At 40.0% G+C, this 15136-nt stretch overlaps 3 protein-coding genes across 5 annotated transcripts; 1 reads left to right on the top strand and 2 right to left on the bottom strand.

Annotated features, from left to right (window-relative positions):
* Positions 1-91: 91 nt before the first annotated feature.
* LOC149500688 (uncharacterized) lies at positions 92-6288 on the bottom strand. Of its 3 annotated transcripts, none has more exons than XM_089735918.1 (2): positions 6147-6288; positions 92-5624 (listed from the first exon to the last, which is right to left on the bottom strand). In XM_089735918.1, the coding sequence occupies exon 2, from the start codon at positions 5598-5600 to the stop codon at positions 294-296; it is 5307 nt and encodes a 1768-aa protein (XP_089592044.1). In that variant the 5' UTR covers positions 5601-5624; positions 6147-6288; the 3' UTR covers positions 92-293. The 3 variants fall into 3 exon arrangements, with proteins under 3 accessions (XP_089592044.1, XP_089592042.1, XP_089592043.1); XM_089735916.1 differs by having other exon boundaries at positions 6038-6253; XM_089735917.1 differs by having other exon boundaries at positions 6115-6253.
* Positions 6289-6499: 211 nt separating this feature from the next.
* LOC114241588 (uncharacterized) lies at positions 6500-7580 on the bottom strand. Its single transcript, XM_089735748.1, has 2 exons — positions 7296-7580; positions 6500-7150 (listed from the first exon to the last, which is right to left on the bottom strand). Exons 1-2 carry the CDS (start codon positions 7578-7580, stop codon positions 6500-6502), a joined length of 936 nt encoding a protein of 311 aa, XP_089591874.1.
* Positions 7581-8223: 643 nt separating this feature from the next.
* LOC114252182 (uncharacterized) lies at positions 8224-13957 on the top strand. Its single transcript, XM_089735927.1, has one exon. The coding sequence runs from the start codon at positions 8232-8234 to the stop codon at positions 8913-8915; it is 684 nt and encodes a 227-aa protein (XP_089592053.1). The 5' UTR covers positions 8224-8231; the 3' UTR covers positions 8916-13957.
* Positions 13958-15136: the final 1179 nt, after the last annotated feature.

Here is a 15136-nt window from a genome sequence, read left to right as displayed (position 1 = left end):
GAAAGTTGCGGCGTAAGCCTAAATTAACATTTAATTGCGTATAACCATAAGTGTAGAGGCCAGGTATTGATTTTAAATTAAATGACGATAATTCGACTTATAACGTGTACTTTATTTTAAATAGTAAAAAATGCATTAAAAAATACTTTCACAAAAATTGCAATACATGGCGTGTGCGCAATAGTGGGCATAGATTACAGAGAGTAGACGCCGATGAGACGCCATAACGATATGGAGCGGTGGCGCGAAGATTTGAATCTTGAACATGCCCCCACGCGTTGAAAGCTCGACTTTCAACTGGAGACGTCATCTTCAGGCAGCAATGGAACAATGTTGCTAAAGGATCTTCGAACAACGCCATTTCTGGTTTTAATATCAGCAACTCTGGTTATCTGGTCAGTACCAGGATATACCTCGACAATGCGTCCCAATTTCCACTTCATGGGTGGAAGGTTTTCTTCCTTCAAAAGGACTAGGGTGCCAATTTTCAGGGAATACTGACATGATCGCCATTTTATACGCTGCTGGAGTTGGGCCACGTATTCCTTACACCATCGAGTCCAAAAATGCTGGCGTATCTGTTCAATCCTCTGATAACGTGTGAGTCTGGTAATAGGGTGTTCTTGAAAGTTCCTTTCGGGCAGGGAAGTGAGAGGCCGGCCGATAAGGAAATGACCTGGCGTGAGCGGCGTTAAGTCTTCTGGGTCTGATGACAAAGGAGTGATTGGTCGAGAGTTAAGGATCGCCTCAATCTGAACCAATGCTGTGGTGAGCTCCTCAAAGGTTAGGTTACAATTTCCCAGCACTCTATTTAAATGATGCTTAGTTGACTTAACACCTGCCTCCCAAAGACCTCCGAAATTAGGGCTGTACGCGGGAATAAAATGAAAATTGATGTTATCCTGTGCCGAATCAGCGGCCAAGGAATCACAATTGGCTTTGAGAAATTTCGATAGGTCATTATATGCGCCAACGAATGAGGTACCGTTGTCTGAAAATATGTCTCTAGGCTTTCCTCTACGCGATATAAATCTCCGTAATGCTAATAGATAGTTATTGCTCGTTAAGTTACCCACCAACTCTAAATGAACTGCCTTAGTAGTGAAGCACACAAAAATAGCAATGTACGACTTGATGAGTCTACAACCGCGACCAGTACGACTAGCGCAGGAAACGGGACCGGCATAGGCCACGCCTGCTGCACTTTCAAATGCGTAACCTCCAGGTTCGAGTCTCTGCTGCGGTAAGTTGCCCATTAACGGAGCGAATGACTTTCCTTTCATACGATTGCAACGCACACACTGACGGTAACATTTTTTCGCTAAATTACGACCGCCTATAGGCCAGTAGTTTTCTCCAATTGTGGCTAACAGGAGTTGAGGGCCTGCATGCATTAATCTTCTGTGTTCAAACTCAAACAACAACTTAGTGACATGATGTGTGGACTGTAATACGATAGGGTGTTTTTTCTCAAATGGAAAATTTGAATTATCCAATCGACCTCCGACGCGAATTAAGTTATCTTTATCTAAATAAACGTTAAATTTAATCAGCGGGCTTTTATTAGGGATTTTCTGTTTTCTTATCAATAAATCATACTCAGGGAACGATTTCATTTGCGAATGTCTCATAATCAAAACCTTAGCATTCTGCAATTCGTCAGCACTTAAATATTTATCATTACGTTTTGACCCTTTTTTTAAATTGTTTATAAATCGCAACACGTACGCAACGGTGCGCAAAAGCCTTGAAAACCTTGAAAAGCGACTAAAATCTATGAGTTCGCGAGGGGCGTTGGATAATGTTAGTAATGAAACTTCGTTTCTAATCTCAGGTAACTTGTCACTGGCACATGGGTTAGTGGGCCAATGCGAGTCACTACGTTTTAAATAATCTGGACCATGCCACCATAACTTGTGAAACTGAAGAGAATTAATACTGACACCACGCGATATCAAATCAGCGGGATTCTCGTCAGTCGGGACATGTCTCCAAGTGCAGCTTCCAGTTTTATCTAAAATCTCTGCAATACGATTACGCACGAATGGCTGTAATTTAGATGGCAACATTTTTAGCCAGCCTAAAACAATGGTAGAATCTGACCAAAATATAACGCGGTTGATTTTAGCACGCAATGCAGTTACACATTTCTCATAAATTCGAGCACCAATCAACGCGCCGCAGAGTTCTAGTCGGGGTATAGTCGTTGGCTTTATGGGAGCAACCCGGCTCTTAGCGGTAAGTAGCTGAACTGAGACTGCATCGTCGTAGTCAATACTACGCACATAAACACAAGCACCATATGCACGCTCAGACGCGTCAGTAAAAATGTGTAACTCCAACTGGGAGTGAGAGTCACAAATGACACGTCGCGGTATGCGCAAGCTGCTCAAATGAGGCAGGCTGTGGACAGTTTCGATCCACGCCTGGTATATCTCTGAAGGCAACTCCTCATCCCAAAATAAGCGTTGAAGCCACAACCTTTGTAAAATTAATTTCATCGAAATGATGAAAGGTGATAAGATCCCAAGTGGGTCAAATATTTGAGCTATGACAGAGAGGATGTCACGCTTTGTTTTTCCCTTAACAATGACAGGATTGACAGGAAAATGAAATTGGTCTGTCTCTGAATCCCATCCGAGGCCAAGAGTCTTATTAGGTTCAGCATCTCCGAGTTTTAATTCAAGGGATGGTTGATGACTGGCTTGTGATAACAGTTGAGGTTCATTGGACTTCCATTTTCTCAGAGGCATGCAAGCTGATGCTAATTCAGCAGAAACTTGCTCACGGATGCGCAATGCTTCGCTGATGAAGTCACTTCCAGTCAACAAATCGTCGACATAAAAATCATGGATAATGATGTCCGCTATCGTGGGGTCCTTACATTCTATACCTATTTGTTTCAAACATCTACTAGCGAGATAGGGTGCGCTAGCAGTCCCATAACTGACTCTGTTTAAAGCATATGATTTGAGTGAATCTGACTCGTTTTCGCGCCAAATAATCTGTTGTAACGGTCTGTCCGCTTCATGCACGACGATCTGCCTAAACATTTTCTCCACGTCAGCTACAAGAACATACTTGTGCTGCCGAAAACGTAAAAGAATTGACAGAAGATCGTCTTGCACCGTGGGTCCTATCATTTGAATGTCATTAAATGAAACCCTTGAGGAAGTAGGGCTGCTCGCATTAAATACGACGCGCAACTTACTGGTCGTACTACATTCACGAAGGACACCATGATGTGGGATGAAGTAATGAGGCAACTCAATATTCGGTTTGCACTCTGACATGTGACCAAGATTTTTATACTCGCGCATAAATTCCTTGTACATTTTACTAAATGAATCATCACCTTTGAGTCGACGCTCCAAAGATAATAAGCAATGTTTAGCTCGCTGATAAGAACTTCCCAAAACGTCAGGCGCTTGTTTCAATGGGATTCTTACGCAAAACCGTCCGTCTGCGAGGCGAGTTGTATTTTTAACAAAATGTTCTTCACATAACTTCTCTTCAGGGAAATAATGATTTGACTGAGGACAGACTTCTTCAAGCTGCCAAAAACGCATGAGTTGGTTTTGGATGTCATCATTAAAATTATAAGAAGTCATAGAATCAGCTTGAGTGACATTACATTTAATTTTACATGGCCAAGTCGATGTATGGCCGCTGGTTACTGGACCAGAGACTATCCAACCAAGTCTAGTCTCATAAAGAATCGGCTTGCCATCCCCTAATTTAATTCTTTGAGAACCCAAAATGTCCCAGAAAACATCAGCACCAATAATAAGATTGATGGCAGAAGGTAAGTAGTACTTGGGATCCGCTAGGCAAATATCTGAAGGAACCCTTAAACTTCTAACATCTATCCGACATCCAGGAACGTTATCAGTGATGGACGGCAGGATGAAACAACTTAGACAAGTTGAAAAGTTCTCATTCAAAGATTTGACTTGTACGCGACACATCTGACTAATATGTGATGTTATATTATTTATGCCTATGACAGACTTATTTATGCAATTAACTGGTAAATTCAATTGTTTATACAAATGCTCAGTCATGAGACACGAAGTGCTACCGCTGTCGAGTATCGCACGGGCGATGACCTCACGGTTATTGCTGTCATATAATTTCACTAACGCAGTAGATAATAGAACATCACACTGACCTTGACCTGAATTCTCATTAGTGGTCATCACGGTTCCCGAAAGTACGACGCTCGGATTGTGAGATCTGCTCGGAACCACAGAAGGCTGAGACTTGATCGATTGACTCGACTCACTAGCATTGTTGCCGTTATCACAATCAGCTGACACCGATGCTGTCGACTGTCTCACGCCAAACTCGTTTACGTGTATGAGTGTGTGGTGTTTACGTTTGCAAAACTTACACCCTGACTTCTTACACGAGTTCGCATAGTGTCCACTACGAAAACAATTAAAACATATCTTATAATTGGGTAACAACTTGTACCGTGCTTCACTACTCAATGCGAGAAAGTTCGGACAATTATTTAAATAATGTTCACCATTACAGTTAGGGCATGGTTTCATTGGCGAATGATTTTTATAGTTGTTAGTAGTGGTCGAAGGATTATTGATATTATAAGAACCACCTTGAACAGAAACCATAGTCTTAATTTTTGTTGCACATTTACTACTACCAGTTTTTTGAGCATTTTGTGACATTTCAATGGTCTCAATTAAATCAGCTCGATTATGCAAAAATTCTAAAAAGGAATCAAATTTAATAGTTTTATCTTTACCTTTTCCTAAATTACCCTTGTACTCTTCCCACTCACGGTAAGTTTTTGCATCTAATTTTTGTGTTACGATGTGAATTAAAAGTGTGTCCCAATGCGTTACTGATTCTCCTAACGACTCAAGTGCGCGCAAGTTCTTATTGATTTGATCTATCAAACGTTTCAAATTGACAGATGACTCCTTTGTGATCGGGTCGATGTTAAATAAAGCAGCGACATGATTTTGTATTAATAAACGTTTGTTGTCAAACCGTTCACATAAGAGCTTCCATGCCACTAAATAATTGGTTGCGGAAAAATCAACAGATTGAATTACTACAGCAGCCGAACCCTCTAACGACGCCCTCAAGTAATGAAATTTATTTACTTCATCGATATCATCATTGTTGTGAATTAAACTTGAGAATGTGTTGTGAAACTCCAACCATCGATCATATGAGCCTCCAAATTTGGGCAGCTGGATGGTAGGTAACTTAACAAGTCTATGATTAGCGCGTGAATGTGAAGCATTCGATGCGTTTTCAATCTTCTCATGTAGCCTTTGGTATGTATTTAGAATTTCATGTGCATGAGCGCATGTTTTATAATACTGAGTTTCAAACTCTGTTCTTTCAGCCATTTGTATATCCATGTTATCAGAGCTGCACTCTATTTTCAACTGTACCTCATCGTATAAGGTATATAAAGCTTCGATCTTACCAATGCGCAATTGTAACTCCCTGACCTCTGTGGCAGTGATCGTTGATTCATCTATTGTTTTCAGATGACTCGCGAACACTGTTAATCGACCTTTGATGCTGCTACGTTTCTTTATTAGTTCCTTTTGCTCAGTCATTTTTGGGAGACAGGTATGATCGGTCTAGAATCAATACAGGTAGCATATTTTTACTTATGTACTTTTATCAATTACATAAAATACATAGAAACAACTAATGATGAAATTACCTAACATCAAATACCTGATAATAATCACACAATGTTAAACAGCTGTTAAACGAGAAGCTCAGTAAAATAATGACAAATTAACATGTAAATAATAATGAATTTTGTGATTAAATTATAAATTGTACACGTTATTAACAATGAAGGATTAAATTACCATTTTGAGACAGAACAATGTGGGTACATAATATTTTATCAATAAATTTAAGTCGATGCAAAATGTTACAAAACTAATGATAAATCGGTCAAAATTGATGTTAATTAAACAAGTTCGTTTCTTATTTAGATAATAGAACAAACAAATACGCATAAAATATTTAACTAACTAACCTGGGTTTATCTAACATCAAGCAATCGATGACATTGGTACTTATCTGTTTCACTGAACAAAGAATTGGTTTACTAACCTTACAATTACGTCGAAATAAGCCTAAAATACCTGATTAATTGAGTGTTGGGTTCAAATTATACAAAATAATCATTTAACAAAGGATTTCCACACTTGAACTTTGAACTCTCGACCACTCTTCGATGGCGTGCAATCCCGTTCCATTAAATTTGCACTCCACGGCTTCAGTATTGTATGTAATCTTCTTTTTCAACAAAGTATGAGCTGGTAAGTATATCCATCCGGCTCGATCCAGGACCATGTAGGGGCCAGGTATTGATTTTAAATTAAATGACGATAATTCGACTTATAACGTGTACTTTATTTTAAATAGTAAAAAATGCATTAAAAAATACTTTCACAAAAATTGCAATATATGGCGTGTGCGCAATAGTGGGCATAGATTACAGAGAGTAGACGCCGATGAGACGCCATAACGATATGGAGCGGTGGCGCGAAGATTTGAATCTTGAACAATAAGTGTCTATAACTGTACCATTGGCAGCACTGAGTTGATAACTAGTCTTAGAACGGCGTTCACACAACTTAGAAATAGGGTAAACACAAATGTCACTTCCAGTGTCTATGAGGAAGTCTATATTATTGCTGCGATCCTTGATGAAGAGGCGACCCGTAGAGTTGTGGCAGTCGTCAGACGCCATCACTTGCCTGCTTGTCGGGTTTCCCGCCTTGTAGTCGCAGGGTCGCACGCACTTCCGCGCCTCGGCGCCGTGTTTGCTGTGGTACCAGCAAATGGGGTACCTGCGGTAGTGTGACTGCGACCGGCGTGATGATGAGTAGCTGCGTTGTCGTTGACGTTCACGTTCCCGCCCGCGCTCGTGTGGCCGCGGTTGATGATGCACCTGCGTCGTCAGGGCGCTGACTTGCCGCGTCAGCTCCGCTACTTGTTGGGATAGCCTGTCGATTTGCGATGACGATGATGATGACGTCACAGCTGCCGCAACGTGGTGTACTGGCGCTGCGATCTCGTGGACACGGTCGGCGAGCTCGGCGAGTGCGTCCAATGGAAGCGTCGACTGCGAAGCGACGATCGGCTGCAACGTGGTTGGTAGCCGGCTGGTCCATATAGTCCGCAGGAAGTCCTCCGGGATCTCCCGTCCGGCGAGGTGTTGTAGGTGACGCAAGAATTGTGACGGTTTGCGGGTACCGAGCTGCTCGTGCGTCACCTTGCTGCTTCACCTTGTTACCGCGGGACGCCGACAACCTTTTTATCAGCTCCTCTTTAAGCCGCTGGTAATCGGGAGGACCGGTGAGCACGTCTTCTACCTCGGCGGCATATTGGCGATCGAGGCTGGCCAATATATGATAAAATTTTGCCGTCTCGTCAGTCACTCGCATGATGGCAAATTGTCCTTCCACTTGCGCAAACCATATTTCGGGTTTTTCAGGCCAGAACGGTGGTATCCTGATGTGTGTTGAGGGTAGTTCTCTATTCGGGCACGCTGGCTCGACAGGCGACGCCATCTTGACGTGTCGACGTGATCGTGTAGTTACCTGCGAACGCGCCGTGTCCGATCCGCTGGATTCCGACATCTGTTTCTCCGGGGTGCTCGTAGTCGTAGGTCACCAGTTTGGTTGTCGTTGGTAGGTGGTGGTAAGGTCACCAGTGCCGGGCGGCACAATAATGAGTCCGTAATTGGATGGACAGTTTATTTCCAATCACAGACGGTATAACAATATTAAGAAGGAGAAATTACGGAGTACAGAAGGCACAGATAAAGCGGTATCAAGTTCAAACACAATAATACAAAATAGACGAAAGCCATAAATCGTAACGAAGTAAAAGAGTACGCGTAAGTCGAGGAGTGACACAGTCTTAGCGTAGCGTTGATCAAACCCGACTGGCCGCGAGCGGCGGCCGAGTCTTGGCGCAGGCGACGACCAGTACGTACGCAGTTATACATAGTCGGGGTCTTTGCCGCATACTAGCGGTTGCGCCCGACTATGCTTGTGTAAATAATATAATTTTGAGTAGTGTTGTGAATGTATGATTGTTTAGCGTATTTGTGTACTGTATGAGAGTGTGTTATAGAATACGTAATTAAATATGATATAATATTAAATATTGCGTAGGTGTACAATGTAAATTAATAAATAATATGAACTAATATACACATGTTGTTGTATTGTGTGTGTGTGTGTGTTCCAGCACATGTTGATATTTCAACTTTATCGCGTGAGTTTAATGATTTTAAAGCTTTTGTGTGGCAAACACTTTCTCAGATGAAGACCCAAATTGAGCTTCTCAGCCTCGGGTTGGATAGGCATGAGACCATGATGAGAAGAAAAGTTCTACTTCTACATGGTATTCCTGAAAATAAAAATGAAAAATTGCACAAATCTATTGTTGAAGTTTTCACTAGAAACATGAAACTCCCTGAAATTTGCATAGAACATATCAACAATTGTCATCGGCTCGGCAATTCTCAGGGCAAAGTCAGACCTGTCCTAGTGCGTTTCTGCAGCATGGAGCATCGCAATGTTGTATGGGATAATAAAACCAATCTGAAAGGCTCTGGAATCACTGTCTCTGAATTCCTCACCAAAACGAGACACAAAATCTTCACTGCTGCCCGACAACATTTTAGCGTCGGTAACTGCTGGTCAGTGGAAGGAAAAATTGTCATTCTAACACCTGACAAAACTCGTCACAAAATTGAGTGTAAGTCTGAACTGGACGCCTTAACATCCCGATACCCTGCTGCTGTGGCCATCCATAATTCTCCACGGACCAATGATGACCGCGAGACTGCCAAATCTCAGCCAAAAGTTACCAAATCAAGTCGGCGCCGCGTTTAGGCACATATATCGGCGCTTTTTAAAATGCTTTGCTGGACTTCCACACAGCACATCTTAAAATAAATTAATATGTAGTGTGCAATGGTAGTTTGAAACACTATGGAGGTATCTACTTTATTACGTGCAAAGTTTTATTAAAAATAAAAATAAGAATTGTCATACATGCATGTGTTTTAAATTGTCGGTAGTCGGTTATAATAATATGTTTCACGTATTCAAATTTTTCTTTATATGCTTATATTTATATTGTAATTATATAGTTACTGTTTGGTTGGTTTATGTATCACGGATCAAATACTAGTTAATGTCGAGAGAAATTGTTTTCTGAATAATATGTTTACATTATTTGACATCGACTTGACATTGACATTTTGCTTTCAACTAAACTGTCTTTTGCGTTTTGTTCTTGCTGTTAGTTGACAAAACATACTTTGTGATTTGCGTTTTATTCGTGTTCTTTGCCAAAAAATCTGTGTGGTGCTGTGTGGTCATAAAATTTTTTTTTTTTTTTTTAAAAACATGTTCTTTTACTATGTACTTTATAATTTATGTACTTTTTTTTTTTTTTAAATGCTAATTTCTTTTGTGTCTAGCAAGCATATAATTTAAGTTGTCTTTAATTTTTCTCTGTTCAATCTCTGCCACTAAACCAGCGAGTTGGTAAGGTAATCCACTGGGTAATTGATTAATTTGGTTTTTTTTTATTTTTATTTAAGTTCCACTTTGGATCTTCTGCATATACACATACACGTCTTAATTGTGCACGTCTGAAATCTATTAACATATCAATGTATGAAACTGATGATTTACTTGATCTCAATGATAGTTTCTTTTCGTGTACCTCTTCATCTGATAGTTTTGTCAGTGTGAATAGTAGCTCTTCCACAGTTCTGACCCTACATGATCGGATCGCCCAATGTTTTTCTACTTATTCCAATAATCTTAATATAGCCCACATTAATGCTCAAAGTGTTCCTAGTCATTATACTGACCTTCTGTCCTCATTTAGCAACTCTCCGCTTGACGTCATACTTATTACTGAATCTTTTTTAAAACCCTCTCTTCCTTCTTCATTTTTTTCACTCCCTGGATTCGTACTGATCAGAAATGACCGAACCGAGAAGGGGGGCGGTGGCGTGGCTATCTACCTGCGTGCTGAAATTCCATTTAAGGTTATAAATGCGTCACCCTCTCCTTATTCCGAATCCGCTGAATTTCTTTTTCTTGAGATCTCCATATTTCACTCTATACTCCTACTTGGTGTTTTCTATAGCCCTAACCTCAATATTGATTATTTCAATTCTCTTGATTCTGTCTTGCTCGAACTCTGCTCAAATTACAATCATGTAATCATTATGGGAGACTTCAACACTTGCCTCATCAAAAACAACTACCGATCTCGTCAACTTCTATCTTTACTGTCTTCTTTTAACCTTCAGGTCTTACCATCTTCTGCTACTCATTTTTCTCCTAATTGTACTCCTTCTTTACTTGATCTCATGATAGTATCTTCTCCTGATAATGTTATCACTCATGGTCAACTCTCCGCTTCCTTTTCTTATCATGACTTGATTTATCTCTCCTATCGTGTTCGACCCCCTAAACGTAATTCACAATTTCTCCTACTTCGCAATTACAAGGGTATTGATCTGGGAGCGTTGCGACGGGATGTAAATAGTACCGACTGGTCGTGTATTCTTGAACACCATAACATTAACGACATGGTCAATTCTTTTAATTATAAGGTAATCAGTTTGTTTGATCAGCATGCCCCCGTCCGTCGAGTTCGAATTAAACATAAACCTGCACCGTGGTTAACGCCGGATATTAAAACTCTGATGGCTCGCAGGGACAAAGCCAAAAGAAGATACAAACGTTGCCCCACTGAACACAACCTGGCCATGTACAAAGCACTGCGCAACCGGTGCAACCGTTTGTGCAGAGATGCTAAAAGACTTTACTTTCACAAATCACTTGAAAATCGCAGCCCTGCTCATACTTGGAGATTCCTTAAATCTGTCGGCATTGGCAAAACTCCCGTCTCTTCTGTCAAGGATACTGACTTGTGCGCCCTCAATAAGCATTTTTCTCTCCCTCCTGTGTCACTCAGTGATTCGTCAAAGACGGCCACGTTGCTTAAGATTTCAAGTCTATCCGTACCCCGGATCCCTATTTTTGACTTAAGTCCAGTCTCGATTGCTGATGTCCGTAATTCCTTTTTCTCCATCTCATCCACGGCTGTTGGAATTGATAACGTATGCTCTAAAATGATTGCCCTAATTCTTCCAACGGTAGCACCTATACTTACCCATATTTTCAATTTTTTCTTTACCTCTAGCAACTTTCCTGATTCTTGGAAACAAGCCTACGTTGTTCCTATCCCAAAAAGCCCCAATCCTATTTTGCCATCTCAGTTCCGGCCTATATCTATACTTCCTTTTCTTTCCAAAGTCCTTGAGCACATTGTCCACCGTCAGCTGTCGTCTTTTCTCCTCTCCCACAATCTTCTTAGCTCCTTCCAATCTGGTTTTCGCAAGGGCCACAGCACGGTTACAGCTCTTCTAAAAGTGACCGATGACATTCGCTGGGCCATGGAAAACAAACAACTAACTTTATTAGTGTTGTTAGATTTCAGCAGCGCTTTTAACTCTGTTGACTTCGATGTTCTGCTCGAAATACTCAAATCAAACAATATCTCCTCGTCTGCTATTAACTGGTTTGATAGTTACCTTCGGGGGCGCTCGCAGTGTGTCCGTCTTGACGAGACTTTCTCGGATTGGCAGAACGTCAGTGCGGGCGTTCCCCAAGGTGGTGTTCTTTCTCCTCTTCTGTTTTCTGTGTTTATAAACTCTGTCACTAGGCTTATATCTTCTAAATTCCACCTCTACGCAGACGATCTCCAGCTATATCGCCACTTCTCGGAGCCTGAAGTTGAATCGGCTATTGCTGCGATGAACAGTGATCTAAAGTCTATCAGTGAATGGGCAAAAGCCTACGGTCTGCACATTAATCCGGGTAAATCACAGGCTATCATTATAGGGGGTAAACAATTGCGCAGTAGACTCAGCGATCCTATACTCCCCCCAATTTATTTGGATGGGACTCAAATAACTCTAACCGATTCAGTTAAAAACCTGGGTGTTATTGTAGATCGACATCTTTCGTGGAGTTCTCACGTTGCTGAGATTAGTAGGAAGGTGCACTTTGCCTTGCACTCGTTGAGATGTCTGCAGGGCTTCTTACCTCAGCATACAAAAATATCTCTCGTCCAAGCTCTCATTCTACCCATAATTGATTACGCCGATGCCTGCTACTTGGATGCCACTGAGGAGCTCTCAAACAAGCTTGAGAGGTTGCAAAATCTATGTATCCGTTTTATATACAATCTCAGAAAATTCGATCATGTTTCTCATTTTCGCAAAGAACTTAAATGGCTCCCTATACGCCTTCGTAGGAATACTCGAATATTATGTCTCCTATTCAATATCCTACATAAGCCCACTTCTCCCTTATATTTACGTGAGCGATTCTCTTTCATTCGTTCTCCTGATGCTCCCTGCAGGTCCAACCAACGTTCTGTTTTGTTATTCCCTTCCCACAAAACCAATTTCTATTCTCACTCCTTTACTGTGCACGCGGTCAGACTGTGGAATTCGTTGCCGGCTGACATCCGAGTTTGCAAGTCTGTTTCTGTTTTTAAATACAAGGTCAAACAATTTTATCTCTCATCAACCGAATGATCATGGTTCTATACTCTTCGCATACACGAGTGTTACTGTGTTACTTATAATATTTGCTATGTGTATGTGCTATAATTCTCATTTTGTGTTTGTTATTTTAGTTATGTGTTATTTGTTCTACACACACTTATCACTTTTTATTATTATTCTCATTATCCTCTCGCAGGTCTGCTGGAAGAGATTTCTCAAAGAAATAAGCAGTGCCTTTGTACATAATTTTCCTATTACTCTGTACTGTGTCTTGTTTTCTGTGTGTACATAAATAAATAAATAAAAATAAAATAAAAATACATAAATATAGTAGAAACACCTACAATAATGATGATATATTAGCCCTGAATGAGTTTCCTGAACCTCAAGAAAATGATTTATATCAACTACCCAGCCATGAGAGATGTGCAACCCATACTTTACATCTGATTCCTGCACGGGACTTTGATAAAGCCAGATATAAAAATAATTCATACCGAAAACTATATGATGCAGCTATGACTAAATGTCAGGCTGTTTAGAATGTATGCTCTAGGTAATTGTATAACAGATATATTACAAATTCAAGAAACCATAAATGAAGCTCTAAGAAAATTGGGATTATCAGTACTAAAAGAAATTGAAATACAGTTCTTGGTTGAATATGTTAGAACTTTTAAACCCATAGCTGAGGCCATCAGGAGCTTGGAAGGTGACAAAGAAATATATTATGGATGTCTACAACCTGAATTGATAAGAATGCAAAAAATATTAGCTTTATTAGAAATGGACAACCCACTTTATTGTGGACCGTTAATTGAAATAATAAAGGAAAATATTCAAAAGCGTTTCGAAAAATTTGATTTAGATAACCCAAGATCCAAGGACAGCATTCTGGCAGCAGTATCATATTTTATCCATTTTTCAAATTAAAGTGGGTGCCTAAAAATAAGAATAAGTATGTTAGGGAGCTGTTTCTCACAGAAGTCAGGAAATTTAAAAATGAAAATTTAAAAAGTTGTCTCTCATCACAGACATCGGAAAGAAAAAAGCGAGTCTCATTACATGTTCCAGGATTCAGACTCCTCTGCAACCAGTGAGGGTGGTAGTGCTAATAATACTACAATAGATCTGGAAACCCTGAGGATGAGAGCACAAGTCTGGAGATGCTAAATGCTTATCCTACTATAAAAAAAGTATTTCTTAAATACAACACATCCTTACCAAGTTCAGCACCAGTAGAAAGACTTTTTTCGTATGGTGGGATGATAATGAGACCTCACAGAAGAAAAATGAGTGATGATGTATTCAAACAACTGGTATTGTTAAAAAGCGTAATAAATAAAAAATTACATTTATTTTTATCACTTTTTAACAATACCAGTTCAGTTCCAGCTCGGCATTGTGTGTCTCTATTGCTCATGTTTGATAAATAAATATGTACCTATAATAAATAAAAATATCTGTGATTTGGTCAGGGGGTATTTTATTTTGAAAAAGTATTTTAAAAATACCTATTTTGCATTTAGCATTTGAAATACAAAACGCAAAACTATTTTGTATTTTGCATTTGAAATAGTGAATCTGAAAAGTATCTTCCATTTTGTATTTGCTTTTTTAAAAGCATTTTGTACATCTTTGATCAGGAGTCAAATTCGCAGTCCCACAAGCTGCATCTTCATCTTCTGCTACAAATGAGCAAGGTGAGCCTCCATCCGACCTGCCAATACAAGAGCCTCAGAGGAATCCGCGTCTGAAAAAAAAAAAAAGAAGATGTCTGCCCCTGTTCCTGAATCCGCTTCAGCTACTCTAATGAAATATGTGCTCATGAATAGAAACAAAAATACTGAACACCTTGAAAAAAAGGAAGGACATCCTATCGACGCATTTTTACAGGGACTTGCACCTACTTTAAAATCATTTTCTCTATATTTGCATCATTTGGCAAAAGGGCAAATTTTTCAAGTAATACACAATTTGGAGCTTCAGCAATTAATTGAAAATCTCAGATATTCGCAATCTACGCCCATTATTTTGTCTTCTCCTTTGCCTTCATCGCCATCAGTGCCGGATATTTCATCGTCATTGCCAGTTTCTGAACATTCAGGGACGTCGGATTCAATACAACTTTCTGAACAACCAGGGTCGTCGGAGTCAATACAACTTTATTTCTCGCAGTATGATACTGCTAATGACTAATATATCAAAAATAAACTAAGTGGCGGCCACGTGGGTCGATAGATCTGCAAGATGGTACAACGCTAGCCGCGGTCAAGTCCATTTACAATTTTAAAATAAATAACTACTATATAAAAATGTCTCTGATTACCTTATACATACAGCCAAACGTTCTCTAGGTATGATAGCTCTTTTCATAACAGTGTCTTTCTTAATTAAATAAGAGCTTAGCTTATTTTCCAATAAAGCAAAACATTCTTTTGGCATTCGAAAATACTGACAAAATTGAGTCTCATCATCCAGAAATTCTTTGTAGATAGTGTGGTATTCTCC

The sequence above is a fragment of the Bombyx mandarina genome, chromosome 20, assembly GCF_030267445.1.
Source record: "Bombyx mandarina strain Sakado chromosome 20, ASM3026744v2".
Taxonomy (NCBI): Eukaryota; Metazoa; Arthropoda; class Insecta; order Lepidoptera; family Bombycidae; genus Bombyx; species Bombyx mandarina.
This window is presented reverse-complemented; position numbering and strand designations above follow the sequence as displayed.

Excerpts from the sequence above, each read along its gene's own strand:
- LOC149500688 (XM_089735918.1), bottom strand. The coding sequence starts at position 5,600 with ATGACTGAGCAAAAGGAACTAATAAAGAAACGTAGCAGCATCAAAGGT.
- LOC114241588 (XM_089735748.1), bottom strand. The coding sequence starts at position 7,580 with ATGGCGTCGCCTGTCGAGCCAGCGTGCCCGAATAGAGAACTACCCTCA. Across the intron at positions 7,151-7,295 it reads CGGCGTCCCGCGGTAACAAG|CCGATCGTCGCTTCGCAGTC; the intron begins GTGAAGCAGCAA and ends ACCACGTTGCAG.
- LOC114252182 (XM_089735927.1), top strand. The coding sequence starts at position 8,232 with ATGTTGTTGTATTGTGTGTGTGTGTGTGTTCCAGCACATGTTGATATT.